Source organism: Trachemys scripta, chromosome 4 (assembly GCF_013100865.1).
Source record: "Trachemys scripta elegans isolate TJP31775 chromosome 4, CAS_Tse_1.0, whole genome shotgun sequence".
Lineage (NCBI taxonomy): Eukaryota > Metazoa > Chordata > Testudines > Emydidae > Trachemys > Trachemys scripta.
In genome coordinates this window covers 56,178,018-56,197,408 of record NC_048301.1, presented here as the reverse complement: position 1 = coordinate 56,197,408, position 19,391 = coordinate 56,178,018, and the positions used below count along the sequence as shown (strand labels likewise).

Here is a 19,391-nt window from a genome sequence, read left to right as displayed (position 1 = left end):
GTGTGTGTATATATCTATATATATATATATATATATTTATATATATATATTCTGAGAGAGAAGGGCCTGGCTGCAGGGAGCTAGAGACAGGGTACCTGAGTGGAGCAGGGCTAGGTAGAGGTGCTAAGGAGCTCCAGCCTGGAAAGCCCCAGGCTGCAGTCTAGCATAAAGCCAACAGGTACTGGGGGTTGTAGAGGGCAGCCCAGGGGTAGGCAAAGGCAGCAGGTCCGAACCCAACCTTGCTAGTGATGAGTAGGCTGATACTGCAGTCTGCCCCAGGGCGTGGGGGCTAGATGATGACTGACAGTAGCCTTATACTGAGGTGAGGTGGGGATAGTGGGCAGGGGTTTCCCGGGGAGAGGAGACCCTGAGAGAAAGGGGTTACTGCCAGGGGGCAGTGCCCCAGATAACAGGGCACCAGGTCTGGGAGGGACACGGGGGCCAAGCAGTAGTGGATCACCGGCCTGCAGAAGGCACTCTAGGCTGGAAATCAAGTTAATTCCCTGAGAGACCAGCAGGAGGCACCGCAGGGATGAGTCCACACTGTTACACTGCCACTTGTACAAGGAATTCACCTGGGTTCTGGGAATTCTAGAAATCACTGAGTCCATAGTGGTTCATGACAATCTGCCGAGTGGGGATGACACCCTTATAGTCCTCCCTTCTCCCTATAACAAGCACTGCCAGAGAAGAGCCAGATGTAGGATGACCACCTGTCCCTTATTTTAAAGGACCATCCCTTATTGCATTGATTTGTCCCTTGGGGGGGCCACCTATCCCTCATTTTAAGATGTATTAAAACTAGTAAGTACTATTTTAAACATTTCATTGAAGCTTATGATAATTGCATTAAATATTTGAGGTCAGTAGAAATGTACACTTGAGAGAAAAATGTTAAGGGAAATGGTGTTTTGCGTCTTATTTTTCATGTAGCTTTCCCTTATTTCCATCCAACAAAGGCAGTCACCCTAGCCAGTTGTTGAATAAAGGACAAGAAGTGACCTGCTGCCGAGGCTGATAACTGAAGCGGTTATGCCACAGCAGCACCTACAGCACATTCTAAGGCTTTACGCAGAGGAGCTGTTTGGGGATGACCCTGGGGAGCTGTCCGCCGCAGACCAGCATCAGAACACGTGTCGGAGCCAGAGCTTGGTAAGTTTCTGATGCCATGTTTATTGTTATTAATGTATGAATGGGAGGGATTTCCAGTTTATGGCCTATTATATTACTAATATGAGACGAGGGTTTGGTGTGCTTCCATTCATGGCAGAACCCACAGCATTCCTCTAGCGTCCTCCATTCCTTCCCCCCCAAAGTCGGGATTCATGGGATTCAAAATGGATACCATGAAATAAGGAACTTAAACAAGCACTTATCATTAAATGTTTACTGATTGTTTTAAGGGTAGTTTGGAGCTCCACAGTTAACAGCCTCATGTACCCCCTCCATCTAATACAGCACACCTGATAAATCGACCAGGCCTGCATTGTCCTGGGCTATAATCTATGTCAAAAAACCCTATTGTTTCAAATTGTTTTCCTCCTGGTGTCACTACTGATATTAGAGAGAGAGATTAGATAAAAATTATAACAGAGAAATAGATATTATTTTAACGTTTGTACTTTTGATTTGTCTTAATATGCATTGGAATATAACTGTTCCCATAAGGCATGCTTTAAAAAGGAAATGCAAACATGAATATGTAGAATTGTCTCTGTTGAATATTTAATGGGAGCCAGTGTCAATTATCTGCCCGATTCATCCCCAAACTATGCAAGTTACATCTGTATCACAGCAAGGAGGAGTTACAGCTTATTGCAACTTTGAAGGGTTTTTTTTTAAAATGTGAACCCAAGAATTCTCCTTTTATGTCAATATGTGGTTTGTTCTTCACATCTTGTTCTTACAGTCACTTAAAAGGGCCAGGTTATGAATTTTGTTTCCAATAATTTAGGAAAATAATTGAAGCATGATCGAATGACAATTAAAAATCCAGAACTTCTCCTTATAACCGCAGTAAAAGCTAGGAGAGGAATCCAGGCAGCCACAAGCCACACACTGTCTATGTGGGAACCTTATCAAAGTCACCAGACATATTCCCAGACAGCAAACACAGTACATTCTACTTCAAATGTTTACGTGAAGATGCCTGATGAAGTTCTATTATGAAGCTGTGCTACTGGACTTGGTTATTGGATACACATTGCTATGTGTTTATGGCTTTATTCTCAGAATTTGATGAGCAACATGTAAATACAGCTTATGTTTTTGAGGTCTATAAATTTCATTTTGGGAGGGTTATTTTTAGCAATTTTTGAACTTTATGTAGCTGTCCGAAAACTAGGGGTTTTCAAAGCACTCTTTGTATTTACGGTAATTACTAATGTATATGATGTCCTTTACTCATTTCAGAGTATACGCTGTAACAAGTAATTTCTTAGTGCTGTGTTAAAAAGTATTAGGGAACATTACAGTTTCAAACAGCATTATGTTAACGTGCACTAGGGAACCTTTAGTGCACACCAGCAGGGTCTACACTGACAATTAATGTGTAACACTTTGTGTGCTGTAAAAATCACACCCCCCATAGTCCACATTACTGCTCTGGGTATACAAGCCTTTAGATACATAGTAACTATTTCCAGTGTTTTTCTGCTGTTTATTGGATAAACGCCAATTTCTTTGGGGTTTTGTTTAAAAACAGATAAAACACACCTGATTAAAATTGGTTAAGAATGAAAATCAGAAATCCTACATATACAAAAATGTGGTACTGAATTTTACTAGAGTTAGTCTCTTTCAGTTGAGACCTAAAAGCCAGGCCCTGACCACGTGTAGTCATTAAAGGTTTCTGGGCAGTGATTTTAGTCCTGGTGCCTTGACCAATTCCCAATATAAATAAATTCCTAAATTCCCCTGCAGTTTCTAGTTATTCTGCATTTCCCTTTAAAAACTTTGCATAAATTCATTCCAAGTGCAACTATTGGTGACAATTGAATTCAGGTCTCCAGAATCCTTGTCCTTCTTTCTAACCACAAAACTATGATGAATTCTTCCTATATATATTAAATATAATACTATTCTCCCTTAAGGATTCCAAAGAGCTTTAGAGACCATGTCATTCATTACTGAAATGCAAAAGCCACTTTGGCCCCCAGTGCTGCTGATGCAAAGTTATTCCTGGGGTAATTCTAGTCCCATTTCTTTGCTTTTTTCCCTGTGGGAAAATCATTTAGGGCTAGATTGAAACTTTAGGCTCAACCACATGTAGGGGATGGTGCATAGTTGTTCCATTCCAGGAGAAGCACCATTTCTCTCATTGTCCCTTCTTGTTGAGGAGGAGATTAAGTCACTTCTCCCCTTTTGGGGGGTGCAGTTTACCTTCCCCTTTATACAGGGGCAGCTCTGCTGGCCAGCAGGTGGGGATTGAACCACAGTATTGTCTATTCACCGCCCCTCTACACTCATTCATCTGGGGCAGTGTCAGACATGCATCTCCCGCTCTTCCCCCATTGTCCAGAGTTGCAATCCAGACATCCTGGTTTGGGAAGGCAGGAAAATAATTCTTATTCTAACCTTCTACCATGGCAAGTCGTCTTAGGTTAACTGTCGTGTCTCACTATGTGCCTCAACTTCCAGATCTATACAATGCTCTCCACTGCTAAACACTGTATGAACTATACTTGAAAGGTCCCATGTTAGTGCAAAGTGTATTATTAAATGTAATGTTTATTGTAACATAAATAATGCACCATCGTACCTTAAAGACATCCATTGGCTAAAGTCAGAATGAATGGAAAAGGTTTCCTCTCCATTTTGCATCCTTTTCTAAAAAATAATTCAGCTCTGCAAATCTATTCCTGTAGCTCTCTTGCTATCCAGCTGCACCCTGACCCAGACCCCAAAAGAATCGCATTGAATTTTAAACAAAAAAAATATTTATTATCCTGTTTACAAACTTTAAAAAGCACAAAAGAACTATGGGAGAACTACAGCACGCAGGAGAATTCAAAGTTTATACAAAACAACCATCATCACACAGTCTAATGTGCAGATGCACACATGGGGCTCCATCAACTCTCCACTGATGACCAGGTTCTTCCACCTTTGGAATTGGAATTCAGAGCATCTCACACCCAGCTCCATCTTCTGTTCTAATCATGAGACAACACTTTTCCCTCTGTGCTGGTGCCCTCGAAAGCCCCAGTCTACATCTCGGTCATAATGGTGTATTTTTGAACATGCCAATGTAATTCGATTGAGCCACAAGCTACATGACTGAAATTTATTATCACCACCGACTGTTCTGTGATCCATGTTAAAAGATACTCACCATCCCTGAATCTAGTAGGATTGCACAGGCATTGGGACTGACCTACTCCCCCACACTTCACAGTGGGCAAGTGTGAAACAGATTGACAGGTAAAGTTTACATTGCTACTGGTCATGTTCTACCCACTCCAAAGGGAACATAAAGGAGTCCAGCCTCTATGGCTGTAAGTCTGGTACCTTTCCCTAGAGCAAAATTTCCGTTTAAAGTTTTCCAGGTCTTTCCTTAGGGTTCAGCTTATATGTCCCTATTTACAGTTCTTAAAGTGTTGGCAAGTAGGTACGTTGCCAGTACTGCATATACTTTGTAAAAGATGTGGGGTGAAATCAATGGCGTTAGCACCAGCCTGAAAGTGGAGTAATGTTGTGCTGAGGCTGGCCCATGTCTATCTCCAAAGCCTCAGCATTTCAAGTTTGATTTACAGTTTTGAGCTGTCGTTGTAGAGTTTACAAGGGAAAAAGTGTGAATAAGGATTGAGATTTTCCTTCTATAAATTGTTGAGGGGCGTAGGGAAGTGACAGATCTCATTTAAAGACCTTATTGAAGTAGCCGTGGTGAATGATGGTGCCATTGCTTGTCTCACTGTCAGAATTTAAGACCTTTTTTAATTAGAAGAAACCACAGAAGTCAGAGATCAGTACAACAGACCCAGAGCGAGCTGGAAACTTAGGGAAGTGGAAAAAAGGAAACCAAAAGAAATGGACTGAAGAAGCTGTTTTATTTATTTAATAGTAGTTAAACTGACATATAAAATGCTGGATGTGGGGGGAGAGAGAGTCCAATTCTATTCAGTTGCAAAATTATTTGAATTCATTTTAAAACGAAAATTTGTTTCATGAGACTGAGAATGAAAACTGCAGCCTTAGGTTATATAGTCAGTTGGGGGAGGGGAGGTTAGACTAAAGCAGACATTTAAATACATATTGTGGTAGATATTATATATCTTCTATAATTGTAAGTCAGCAGAACTTTTTAGTCCCAAGCAGTAACTAGCAATTCACAAAAGTCTGTTGTATAAAATTTACATTTGATTTTGCCTAAAGGGGGGGTTCCTTTGTGCTCTTTGCATAGATAACTGTTCCTTTATGTACATCTTAAAAGCTTCACAAATTTTGCTTCAAGAAGTGTTAACCTCTAAGGAATGTTAAATAAAGGAGCCAGAAACATCTAAAGCTTTGTCTGCTGGCTATGGAGTGTAGGGACTTAGGCCCAGATCCTCAAAGGTAGTTAGGCGCCTAACTTTTGATGAGGAGTTATCTTTGAGGATATGGTCCTTAGCAACCTAAGGTGAAATCATGGCCCTATTAAAGTCAATAGGAGTTTTGCCATTGACTTCAATGGGGAGGGGGCAGGATTTCACCCCTCGCTGTGTGTCTGTTCACTGAACAGAAACAATAACTAGTTTAAAGCTTTCAGCCAGGTTTCAGAATGACTTCTTGTTTTCACCAACTCGGAAGAAGTCATTGAAAGGAAAACAAACCCCCTATCATATCAATGAAAAAAGCTTTGTATTAATAACATTAAATATCCATATTTTTCTAACTATTCACATTCCACACAGTGGAAATTTACCTCCTGTAACTCCAGATTTTAGTTTTTAAAATCCACGCAGAAATGTGTCAGAACCGCAAAGTCAGAAGACGCCAGATCCAATGTGTACAGTCTAATAATATGAATCACTGATTTGCAATCTTAGTGTTACAGATGGCGCTGCTGTGGATCTCACAGTAAAAATATATTAAATTCAGAGATGTAGGATTTGACCAATAACTGTGTGATACCTTGTGTAATAGCTGTGGCTTTTAAATAAATGACTGCACAGATCCTGTATTTGTGATATGTGCTGTATTTTCCCTTTTGGCATAATATTAATAGAATAATTGTCTTTCTCGGAGTCCAGATGGATAAAAATACTTTGTGGATTGCTCCGAAATTAAGGCCCTATACTCCCCTCTGTTGTGAAACATAGAATATGAGGAAGCACAGTTGTCCAAATATTGCCAGTTGTGGCCTGTGCATACAGAAGAAGAGAAAAGGCACCTCAATGGCGGCTGTGTCTCAGACTAGAAGCCCCTCCACACAAACCCAGTGGGCCTAATTCTCTCACACACACTGATTTTATATGAGGGTAACTTTAGAATGGAATTTCTACCTTCACTGGGGTTACGCCTGACGTATGGCCCAATCCTGATCCCCGTGACATCAAGAGTGGCAGAAATAGGCCTTTTTACTGATGTGAGATCAGATTGAAACGTATTGCTAGGGATGCGCTCAGAAGCAGCCATTCTATGTGGCTTGTTTCCTCCTTCACCTGGCTGGTAAACACTTGAAATTACTGCTTGTGGAAGCACTAGAGTGAGGAGTTGAACCCAGGTCTCTAGCTGAGTGCCCTGCTCACTGGACTCCCTGCCTTTAGCCTTACTGTTTTAGAACAAGCTGATGGTGAGAATAAGGCAACCCTGGTGTCAGCCGGTGGCCACTGATTTCCCTGTGAAAATCAGGCCTGGCTATGTTGAAGCACTGGAATGGGTTACCTAGGGAGGTGGTGGAATCTCCTTCCTTAGAGGTTTTTAAGCTCAGGCTTGACAAAGCCCTGGCTGGGATGATTCAGTTGGGAATTGGTCCTGCTTTGAGCAGGGGGATGGACTAGATGACCTCCTGAGGTCCCTTCCAACCCTGATATTCTATGAGTCTATGATAGGGCTGGGGAGGGCGAAAGCTGCTGAGTGAGTGAGGAAGTGAAGATTAGGGTGAAGTAGGGAGTGGCTCACCTTCTGTACAGCTGTGCTGGAATCTCTAGAGTCTCCTGCAAGACTTTCTGCACTCCCTAAGGGGAGAATGCCGGGATAACCCCAGAGGTGAAGCCCATGGAGTTGTAGGAGTTACTATTCCCCACCCATGGCTTTTTCTCCAGAAGGGGAGCATTTAGCCCTTAATTTTCAGGAAATTCTCTTTACTTAGTCCAAATCCTGTTTAAATGCAAGACTGTGGTAAAGGATATAAAAAGCAGATTATTGCTGGCAAGGCTCTGCATCTCTTCTTTTCAACGAACTGCATGCCTGTGGCAGAGCTAAAATAACAATAACAATGCAATGTTTACTAGTCATGCATGCCATGTCTTTTGTCTCTTGTGTGGTTATTGCATTTGCAGTCACATGATGCTTGTAATTTTTGCTTTGCTCTTTATATGCTAAATTACTGCCATTTTGTGCTTGATGTTGTATACTGAGATTTTTTTTGTGATTGGTACATTGTGAGAGAGAGAGAAAGTACAGATACACAAAATATATAACCTCATTGGGTGCACATATATACCCACATATGTAGATAGACTGTATATATACACATATGACATGTACAGTACAGACACATACATAAATATATAAAGCAGCTGATATCTGAATTACAAGACCCTAAATAAATCAAGAGGATCTAGTGGCATAAGAATGGATCTTAAGTGATTTAGACTGTTAGAATTTAGGAATGAATTCCTTGTTTGTAATTTCTTTTAATCTTATATAACAAATGGATTGGTCTATAAATTAAAGCAAAACAGTAGCAGAAGAAAATGTCTCCTTATTCCTTTGTGTCTCATCTTTTCTCTCCTTCCTTCTCCTACTCCCTCCTATCCTTTTCCTCTCCTTCCTGCTAACTCTTGGCCTTCTTTTTCCTTCTAGCTCCCTTGGGTTATGTTTTCTCTCTGTCTGTGTCCTGTTGGTTCTTATCTTCCCCCCACCCCAGTCCTCCCAGCAACGCTGCTTTAAAAAAAAAAAAAAAAAAAAAAAAAAGCATAATAGAAACTATTGGTGGAAGTGTGGCTTTTAGTGAGGTTTCACCTATGGCTGCACCTCTTTTAACATTGGTTATTTCAAATTTAGGATCAAATTCATGCTTGGAAGCTCCTGAATGCCTCCGATTTAATATTTCTTTTCATATCGTGAAGGTGAATAGTATGGCCTCCAGTGAAGCATTAGCAAAAGTCACAGCTGCACTGAACTCAGCAAGCAGGGAGAATGTGAGTGTATGCTAAGGATCCTAATTCATAGATGTGATATTGAACCTTGTGTTTACAGGCCTTCGGTGATATTTCACACATGAATTTAAATGTTTTTACTCTATAGTGAACATTCATATACTTCTGTATAGATATGCAGTCACACACACACACACACACCATGTTTTGGGTGATTCACTCTGGTTCCTGTCAGTTGTGTCCAGCCACACAGGTATGGTAGTTATGTCACTCACTCTTATTTAACCTGGCAATGATGATTGCCTATGCCTGGAGCATCGGTGTAAAAATATTCTGCAGAGTCTAGTCCAAATCTATGGATATACACCGACATTCCTTGACTCGCGTGATCCTCTTCTTCTTTCTAGGGGGCTGAAGTTCAGGGCAATTGAGTGTAACTGTCATAGTGGTGAACTTCTTAGGTTTGCAGAAGGAACAGGACTGAAAAGACCCTTCCTCTTTGCGGACGTGCCTTGGGATGTAGAAAGAATTGCACTGGCCATAGCAGAATCTGTTGATAATAGTATGACTATTGCAGCCTTCTTCATGGATGGTTTGTTTGAGGGGCTGAGTTTTACACCAATCCCGCTTAAGATACTTGCGTTCAGTGACGTGTAATGCTTCCTGGCTAGACTCCAGCACCTCTTCGGCGGGCATTGGTGTGCCAGTTCCCCGGTCTCTGTGCCTTGAACCTGGCTGCTGCTTTGTCTGTGTCTGCTCTGAATCATTGGGCTGATCCTTGTCAGGAGGAGGGATGGCTCCCTGAGATCCACGGTTCTTCTTTCTCCCCTCGGCTGTGGGTAACAGGAGTCCAGCTAGAAGAAGCAGACCACCAACAGCATACACTGTGCGGCTCATCCTAGGTAGGGGACAGTGAGGAAACAAAACACAGTTGTGGATTTCATATGAAATCTGCAAAAGGCAAGTGTACAATATCTCCTCTGGTCTAAGAGAAAAGTGTATTAGAGAGGAGAGGTACCCAGCCTTTAATAGCTGGAGAGACACTTTAGCATTAAATGGAATTGCAGAGAGCTACAAAATAGTGATCCCATTTCAAAAGTCTCTAGGTCAGTGTGGAGGGAGTCTAAGGGCAGGTCTACACTACGGGGCTAAGTCGACCTAAGTTACGCAACTCCAGCTATGTGAAAACCATAGCTGGAGTTGACAATTGTGTGTAGCGTATATCGTTCACTTCCTCTCTCCAAGTACATTACACCAGTTTAAGTGGCTTGATTCTCCTCTCTCCTCACACCATTTTCACTCCAGTGTAACTCCATTTACTTTGATTTACACTGGTGTAGGAGAGCAGAATCAGGCTCAGAAACGCTATGCTTGTTTAAACTCCCTTTGCTTAGCAGAGTAAAAATCTACCCATTACATAAGCCTCGAACTTTGGCCCTGTAAGTGTAATGGCGTCTAGGTTGGTGTAACTCAGAAGAGAGACCAGTGTAACGTGAAAAGCAACTAAGGTTCTTCTGGCTCTTCGGTACGTTGCACAAACAGACTCCTTTGCACAATGGTATGAGAGGTTTCATACCAGTGAATTTGGGCCAGTTTGCAACACTTGAGGAAGTGCACCGGTTGCACCAGGTCGCAGGCCTGGCAAATAAAATTTCTAAAGCTCAAGCCAGGTCGCTCAAGGGGTGCATATTTCATTTCTGCTGGGGGTAAACCCCCTCTGATTGGGTGCTTTCCCCACTTGCCCGCCTCCTGAGGAAGAGCAGCCAATCAGGGCTGCTGCAGGAAGCAGGCCAAGCTCTTCCACCAGGAGCCAAAGCTGCTCTTACAGGAGGGGATTGATAAGGGGTGAGCAGAAAGAGCCCAGCAGCTCAGGGTACCCCCTGTTCCCTCCTTCCCCTGCCTCTTGGAGAAACAGGATATCTCCTCTCTGCTGCTCCTCCTCCTCCACCTCCCTGCAATACTTGAGTTGGGAATGGGAAGAGGGGTTAAACCTCTGGAGTTGCAGGAGGAATAGATGTGAGACTGGGGGGGGGGGGGGGGGAAACCGGGTTGGGGGGGGGGGGGAAGGGAAGCAGAACAAATGTGGGGCCAGAATTAATGGAGGGCAAGGGACCAGAACTGATGTGAGGCTGGAATGTGCAAAATTGGTAGAAGCTGATTTGGGGGCTGAGGGTAGAATTAATTGTTGGATGGGGAATGGGGAGATGTAAGGGTGATAAGACCCTCCCCACACACCTTTTTCAGACCTCTTTAAGCTCTGGATGTTGCACTGATGTGACTCAAGGCGTGATACATCATGACACTATCTCCCCTCCCTGTGTCTGATGGCACAGGTATCTTCCCTCCCTTCTACCAGCTTCTGAAAGTCTCCTTTCTATCTAACCTCTCCTAGCGGCTGGAGCGGGTGTGGATAACTCCCTTACTTGCACCAGAGCCTTTTTGCCACATGTCCCAGGTGAAGCAACTGCCATACCTCCCTTCCTCCAATCCATGAGCTCAGCACTCCCCATATTGTATCAGGGAGTGGTAGGAGCACTCCTGTGATGATTGTTTCACATGTTCTGCCTGAGACCCAGACAGATCAGATAGCTCTCATAATGTCTGACTGGTTCGCTATCTACAGAGCTACAGACTGAGAATCACAGCCATAAAACATGCATGTTAATTTCTTAGTTCCTGGCACTTTCCAAAATTGCACAAAACATTTACATTATGATGATCACAGATGACCCTGACTGAAAAGATGAAAGAGGTAGAGTTAGGAGTCACTGGGTTTGGGAAGATGTTATATGACATATAGACTTGCTTATGGTCCTAAGATATTATTTTAAATGTTTTTTAATAAATTGTTAATGTGCCCGGAGATTGAGATAGTTATTTTGTCTAAGTGCATTCACTTTATTCATTTAGATTAATGTATCAGTGTGCTTGTGTTTGAAAGGAACTTCGTACATAACTAGATTGAAATACAACAAATATAACACCAAGCTTAGCATTCTTGATTGATCCTACGGAGAATGTAGAAGGGTTGCTTTTAATATCTAAATGAAATACTGAACAAGACATGCAGTTTTAATAACCTTAAAGGTCTGACACAAACCAACAACAACAAAAAGAAAATCTGGGAAATTCTAATTGAAGGTAACACTACCTAATTTCAAGTGTCAGCTTGGACTGAACATGTCCTGCCTTTTTTCAGTTTGTATTACAACCAAAATGTTATTCAAACGGGTTTCTTTTTTAATTTAGTTTCAATGTTTAGTTTAAAGACAAATTTAAAAGAAGACTGGTTATAAAACACACTTTATTTTCTCAGGAGACCAGAATGACTCCATCTAGGGCTGTTCCCATCTGTTGAATAACTACGTGTCCACACTATAATTAGACAGTATTTTTAAAGTGTTTATTTACTCAGTATGGTGCCAGAACCTTAAAAAAATAATAGCCATCATTGCATAAAACAGAAAAATCACTGCTATTTTCTAGGCAGCACAAGGAACTTCAGGTATTTGTTTAGTGTTCCATTGTTCAATTGGTTATTGCCAATGTGCGTATTCCTAAAAAGCAGAAGCATTGTTTTTGTTTTTTAAACTTGTCATCTGTGTGTCACTCCCCTTCACCTCCCTTTTTAAAAGGCTCTTTGAATGGCAACCTGTGAATGGCTATTCCAGTCTGTCATATAGGGCCCAGTCCTGCAAACAATTACTACCAAGTGTAGTTGTTTCCATCAGTGGTAAGCACTACGGCCTAGGTTCAAGAAACCATCCTTATTCAGGTTTCAGAGTAGCAGCCGTGTTAGTCTGTTTCCGCAAAAAGAAGAACAGGAGTACTTGTGGCACCTTAGAGACTAACAAATTTATTAGAGCATAAGCTTTCGTGGACTACAGCCCGATCCGAAGAAGTGGGCTGTAGTCCACGAAAGCTTATGCTCTAATAAATTTGTTAGTCTCTAAGGTGCCACAAGTATTCCTGTTCATCCTTATTCAGAAAGCATTAAGGCTGTACTTAAGGAAATGTAAGGTAGTAATTGTTTGCAGGATTGTGCCCCTCCACCCCCAAAGGATGGAAAACACTTTGTACGTATTTAAAAGGTAGATTGGGTCATCATGAAAATTATTGACACAGAGAAAACATTTTTCAAAATTCAATGTATTGGCCACTTCAAAAAACAACTCAGAATAATAAAAATGAATGATCATTCAGGGCTAGATTGTGCCTTAAACTGCACCATCAGAGGAGTAGCCTGGGTGTGGGGGGAGATTGTGACTTGCTTACTTAGTAAGGACTTTACTTACAGCCCTTGAAAAGGTGCAATTTATTTCCCTCTGGACATCCACCCATCTCTGCTTGGAGTGTGTGGATCTATGACTCCACCTACTCTTTGCCCTGCCCACTTCCTCCACCAGGGTTACATCTAAAGTGCAGCTCCTACATTCTACACAAGTCCTGGACCCAAGATAATGCCCACATGCAGGGGATTATTCATCTGTATGATATAGGAACAATGTAGTCCTTTATGAACCAGAGCCTTATCAATCTTAAATTTTGTAGAACTTTAAAATTCTATACTGCAAAAAATTACAAGTGATGTGCAATGAGGTAGCCAGATTGTTTCATAATTGAAATGTGATCAATCAGACAAACTCTCATTAAATAAAGAGCCAGCTTCCTTGCATACCATAACTTTACCTTCTTGTCTACAATGGGGCTTATGTGCACATGGGATCAGGCCCATACATCTTGAATGCCAAGTTTCTACAAAATGTTCAAGAGCAAGTTATGTGACATTCTGGGTATTATAGAAACACTGGCAGAATCAGAAACGTGAACTGAAAAATCTCCTTAACAATTCAGTAAATACAAACTACAAATATGAAGGCCTAATCCAACTCTCATTGACTTCCATGGGAGCTGGCTCACCCCTAAGATCCAATAGCATTAAAATGACTAACAAAATTCCTGAAAAATCAATTCCTCCTTTACTTAATTTCCAAGATTCAAGTTTAGAGTTCTGCTTTTCATCTGTTCAGGTCCAATCCTAAAGCCAGCAGAGGCTTTGTATTGTCTTCAATGGGAGCAGCACTGCAGTCCAATAGTAATAATATTTTACACTTATATGGTGCTTTAGATTTTCTAGAGGCTAGGCTCTAATCACCCAAGAAGATCAAGGAGTTTAATGAATTAGCAATGGCATCAGTTAGAAGAAACATAAAATCCCTTCCGTTTCATTATTAAAAAATATCTGAGTTTTTGGTTTATGTATGCTTTCTGCTATTGATTAAGGATCTCAAACAGTCAAATTTAAAGGCATTTTAATTCCATTGTGAACTCCTACACTATAATAGTACTGAAGTATTACTACAATGCAGCTTGCTTAAAAATGTTGGGTAAAATCCTGGCTCCAGTGAAGTCAATTCCAAACTTTCATTAATTGAATCTAATGAGAGAATATGGTGAGAAATTCCCAAAATGTATTTCCATAAGATGCAGGGGTGCTGGAACAATTTGTATAGTAGGGGTACTGAGAGCTATTGAACCAAACTGCAAACCCTGTATATAATGGAAACCACTTCAAGCCCTATTACCAGCACCTATGATAAAATGTGATTACGTATATTTTACATATATTTACTGACTGATCCTCAGAGTATCCAAGGAAACAATCAGATCCCAATTTCTTGGCTATTATGCAAATTAAGGAGGTTTGTACCACCGCCTGTGTCTCCAAGGAGCAAAATATTTTTTATTCATGGTTTATTATATGAAGCATAGTAATGTCCTAATGCACCTATTTGAAGTACAGGAAAAGCAATGGAAGGGACAATCCACAAAGAGAGAGAATATTTACCAAGGTTGGACTAACAAAACCAACTTCTGTTTGATGGGATTTCAGATGCATTAAAATGGCAATTAACTCCTGGTGCGTAAGGTGGTAGGGAAACCACTCTACAAAATGCCAATCTATTTTTCTGTCAATTATTGTAATGGAAATGAAGAATACAGAAATTAATGATAAAACTGAGTGTCTTTGAAAATCCCACCCTTGATCTATTAAACTACAGTCCCATAGGAAATCAGGACTAAAACTCCATGGTGTATCATTAGTATGTGCATGGGCCAGATCCAGACTTGCCTTCCCCATGGGAGTAGTCCCATTGTTTTCAATAAGACTATGCCTGTCAGTGAGGCTAGTGGGATTTTGCTCCACATCCATTGAAACTGCTGATGTGGTTTTGCGGTAGTAGACAGTAATACATATTCAAAGGCTGGTGCTAGGGAAAGCCTTGCACAATTCTGGCTTGCATAGCAAAGACAAAAACAAATATCCTAGCACAGCTAGTGTCTGAGCTCTAGGAAGAACCAGAAACATTTGAACATGAATGCTACTTCTTATTTATACACATCAGCTGTGTGTGTTTTGGATACTTCTCAGTAGCCTACAGTCGAGAGGGAAGGGAATGCCAGAGATTGCTCTTCTAGTTACCAATATCAGTATGTAAAATCCAAAGGAAGCTGGGGCTAAGAATATATATATATATTGGGGGGGGGGTTAGTTTATATATATATAAACTAAACCCAAAAAATTCTAACAGGCCGCATGGCCACATACATTGTTGAGCTCCCCGTTGATTTTATAAATCTCCATGCCATTGGAGTGGAGATCTAAGAGCAATATATCTGCCTTTTAGCCATATTGAGAACATTGTTGATTAACAAAATAAGACTCGCTGTACACAATGGTAGCTACATGAGGGGGGAGTTTATCAGGAAGAGGCTCTCTGTGTTAGTTACATACCCGGACCTGGCTCTTATGGCTAAAGAGAACAGTTTTCAGATGCAAAACACCAAGTGATGCTATAGGCTTCCTTCAGCAGGGCACCCTTTGCTTTCCGGCTTCCCGAGCAGGGAAATGGTCTGCTGCCGCATTGTCCTATCAATCTACCTTCCACACGTGTCAGACCCCCACCACCATAGTACCTAGAGTCCTAGCCCTTGATGCAACTAACTAAAACCCCGATCGCAGTCAGCTTCCCTCCTCACAACATCCTTGGGGGGCGGGGGTTGTGGAAGAAATGTTTGTGACACACCCGGCACTGAAGGTATCCGTTTTCGCCATGTTCTCAGGTTGTTGCAAATTAAATGATCCACTTTAACATCACGCCCAGTGGCTCAGCAGCTTCCCCGTGTTGTTTCTAAGGGAGCTTTGCTCCTCTACTTTGTAATCTTTTTAAAATCAGGCCTGATCCTTATGAACCATGCTGGGTCCGTCGAGTCTATGCATACAGTTGCTGACGGATAAACCATTAGAAATATGGCGATGAAGGAACAAATCGCGCCAGGGAAATGGTGAAGCCAGCCCCTTCCCGCAGAAATACTAGCAGGGGCAGTCCTTGTGCGCAAAGCAGAGCTCCCGGGGTGACCAGCATACAGGGGCCGTATCCCTGAGCTATGCTTAGCGGAGATGCGTGGGGACCAGCGCTAGAAGAACGCGGGGTTTCCCCTTCAAACCTGTTCCCTTCCCTAGCGGTGCAGAAGCGCGAAGGCTGGAGCCGTCGAGCTCAGCCCGTCCCGGAAAGGTCCCGGTTTGCACTAGCCGCTCTTTCGCAGCACTTCCCGGGAGAGGGGTTGAAAGCGCCTCAGACCTGGTAGCCAGGGGCCTGCGCAGGGCAGGTGGCTGGGCTCCGCGCGCGGGGGGGTTACTCGCAAGGAGACTCGCTGTTAGTGGGGCTGCAGAGCCGGGTGCGAAATCAGCCCGGCCGGAGTCTGGCAGGAGGCGCGGGACCCGGGAAAGGCGCAGGGGCAGCAGTGGGCTCACCAAGCCAGCAGGGGAAGGGAGAAGAGCGCTCAGCTGTGACCAGTGCGCGTCCTGGGCAGCCGTAAGCCGGGGATGGCAGGCCGGCCCGATCCTGCGCTCCGGGCGCAGCCAGCGCTTCCCTAGCAGATCCGGGTGGGCCGGGCGTGCAGCACCAGGGCCCGAGCGGTCGCTGGCTTTTCTCCGCGGGGCTCGGTTTGGATCAGCGCGGCGGTCCGCAGAGGGGTGATAACAGGGGCCGCTGGGCTAGACCCAGCGCGCAGAGAACTGGCAGATCTGGGAGCTTCCGCGTGGGACTGGTATTGGTGCTTGTGTGTTAAAGTGCCCGGGCTGGCACATTCCCCGAAAGAGGCAGGAAAGTCGCCAGGGCAACAACAACAACATGCCCGAGGGATCCAGGTCCCAGCATCCCAGCTTGGGAGAGGGAGCTTTGGACCGTGCCGTGCTTCTGAGTGGCGAACGCCCTCCCCTAGCCCGCCCCAGGCAAGAGCCGCTGTCGGGGGAGGAAACGCAATGAACGGGGACAGGGATTCCGCTTGTCTTCCCCGGCCCGCTGCGCTCCAGCTCAGCGCTAGCTAGAAGGGTCGCGCCACCGAGACCGCAGGCGTCTTACGGCACCTTTGGGGGCTACGGGAGGGCTTCTGGGCGCGAGCTATTCAATCCTACAGCCCCCGGAGCTTCCTGCTGCACTAGACGGGCTAATACAAACACCCCCTCTGCGGGCTGCATCTGCCCCGCCGGGCTCTCCTGGGATCTCTTCCAGTCCGGCTGAGAAGGGCAGGCCAGCCTTGAAATTGACACTTATCTTTTAGCCAGGAGTGTTCAATGGAGACCATTCCTCCAGATCCCTGGAAACTGTCCCACCCCGAGCCCGGCTCGCCTGGGATCGCAGCTGGGGCTGCAGCACAGGGGGGTGGAAGCCTGGTACCTGGGAGCCTCCAGCCAGGATCAGCGATTTCCCCCCAACCTCCCTCCCTCCCTCGTTTTCAGTCACTCCTCGCAGATGCCGGACTGGGATTTTGCTGCATGTCTGGTGGGCGCCGAATCCAATTTGCTGGGAATGATGCTGTAGGCGGAGATGACAGGCAGAGCTAATTGGGCTTTTGCAATCCTTATGTTTGTCTAGGGAGATAAATATAATAGCGCCCTAATCTCAAGTATTGAGAGTGGAAATACCTTTCTGTCTGCTCCACTGCATCTGAGCTGGGGGGAGGGGGCGGGAGGCTGTGTCATTCCTCGGAGGGGCTCTTTGCAAAAATCAAAGGGCTCAAGAGTTTTGCAAGACAGCAATTAATTAAGGACTATTTCTTTTAAAGAGAGGAAGAGCGATTGGGGGGACGGGGCGAGAGGGAGAAAGAGACTCAAACAAACCAAAAATCAGAAAAGTGGCTAAATAGAGCACCTGGGCCAAATGTATCCCTGGCGTAACTCCCCTGAGGTCAGTGCTGTTACACCGGGGATGGGCTAGCACCGAAGTTATCACCTTCTTGTCTCTTAAAGACACTGACCGTTTTCATGCCCCGGAGGAGTATAAAGAGAGATCGGTAAGAAATAATCGCCCCACTCACCTGCTCTGCCTGCGGCTCCCCCTCCTGTGCGGTCTGTGGTCAGCGGGAGCGGTGAGGTCTCTTGCTCTACCCAGGTCTCTTACCTGCGGTGGGTTACTTTGCTGGGCGGCTAGAGGCTGCAGTGGGGTAGGAGCCTGGAGGGAGCTGCCAGTGAGTCCATATAGAGGGAGTCGCGGATCTTGATTACAAATTGCAGCAGCGCCGAGCTGTCTCCCATTTAAATGTCTGCCAGCTGAGATCTGCTCTCCAAGCCCCTCCAGATCATTGGCCAAGCGCCTCCAAAGATCGTGTTATCCGCCCCCTTTAACGCTTCCATAAACTTCCACCAGGGAAAGCTTTCAGTCATCTCCAGATAAACACTCGGCTACTTTCCTCTTTCAACAGACTCGGTGCTAAAGGTCACCCCCAAGGAATTGTTCTTGGAATGCACAGAAAATCAGATTTTCCACCCCCATTAAAGTCCGATATTTAAGAAGAGTTAAATATTAAATCCCCCCTTCCGTTCATAGTGTATTGGGCCAGTAACTGCATGGAAAGCGGTTTACACACACGATCTCTTCTCCATTAACACAAAGCAGATAGAGTTAGGCGGCGGGGGGGGGGGGTCTATCAGCTAGAACATTTGCTGTTAGTTTCTAACCTGGTCTAGTTAGGAGGGGGTAGATCCAGCAAGATTTCTGGGTCTCAGCATTGCAATAACATGACATTTCTGAGGTTTGTCCTTAGCAAATATGCCCAGAGTTATGTAGCTTTGGTAATAATATGGGGGTGGGGGTTAAAAGTACGTGAATCACGATCCAATATCAATACTAGTAGATCTTTATCAATGAAAGGTTTTATCCCTGCAAGAGCCGTGATACCTCCTTGTCTTTCCCCAGCCAGGGGTGTGTGTGTCTCTGAATAGTGAGGTAGCTTTCAGAGGCAGATGTTTGCGTCTACAGTTATTCTGTGCTGCACGGGAAAGTAGAAAGAGAAAGAGTCCAACGTCGCCAGATTATAATGAAACTAAATGCTAATAAACCTAGCGATCAAGCGTTCCCTTTTAAAACAGCATTTCAGGAGGGGAACGTCTGCCGTTGCATGCAAAATTCAAAGCTGTGTATTTTCTGGTCAAGCCGAAGTCCCAAGGGAAGGAATATTTTTTTTAAATACTCAGAAGATTGACGAAATGTCCATATCGCTCCTATAATATTGTAGATACAGAAGGTAAACGCCAAAAGCTGAAGTTTGGCTCACACTTATTACAGGCAAAAAAAGCGACGGGAGTTTTGTTTGTCTAATGAGTTCAGGATCAAAGCCCTTTGTACATGGTGTTTTTTTTTAAAGCACAAATAAATGTAAAAGAACCCCACTCCATTTTCAGGTAACTTGACCGAAGTATAGTTTATCAAGTTTATGTTTGTTTTCATTGGAGAGATGGGGATAGATACATAAACCAGAGAAAGAGCCTCACCTTTTCAATCCAAATAATCGAACGGTTTATATGATTAAAACGGTGAGACAGAGAGATGGGGACTATTTATTAAGACAAAAATCAGCAAATATCTGTAGTCTCCCTAGGGTACATAAGTAATCAGGATAGTTAAGCACAGCTCTTAACTACTCTCTCTTCCCTTCCCTGGACATGTTACTCCCAAGGGTTATACAACTACAGTACTGTCAGCGAACGTTCATTGAGAACAGGCGCAATCTCTTAAATATCAGTTG

The 19,391-nt window shown here is 43.8% G+C and overlaps 1 protein-coding gene across 2 annotated transcripts; it reads right to left on the bottom strand.

Moving 5' to 3' along the window:
• Positions 1-5,031: 5,031 nt before the first annotated feature.
• Positions 5,032-18,000, bottom strand: GREM1 (gremlin 1, DAN family BMP antagonist). 2 transcript variants are annotated; one of them, XM_034769792.1, is made up of 2 exons: positions 17,768-18,000; positions 5,032-9,201 (listed from the first exon to the last, which is right to left on the bottom strand). In XM_034769792.1, exon 2 carries the CDS (start codon positions 9,198-9,200, stop codon positions 8,646-8,648), a length of 555 nt encoding a protein of 184 aa, XP_034625683.1. In that variant the 5' UTR covers position 9,201; positions 17,768-18,000; the 3' UTR covers positions 5,032-8,645. The 2 variants fall into 2 exon arrangements, with proteins under 2 accessions (XP_034625683.1, XP_034625682.1); XM_034769791.1 differs by having other exon boundaries at positions 17,685-17,998.
• Positions 18,001-19,391: the final 1,391 nt, after the last annotated feature.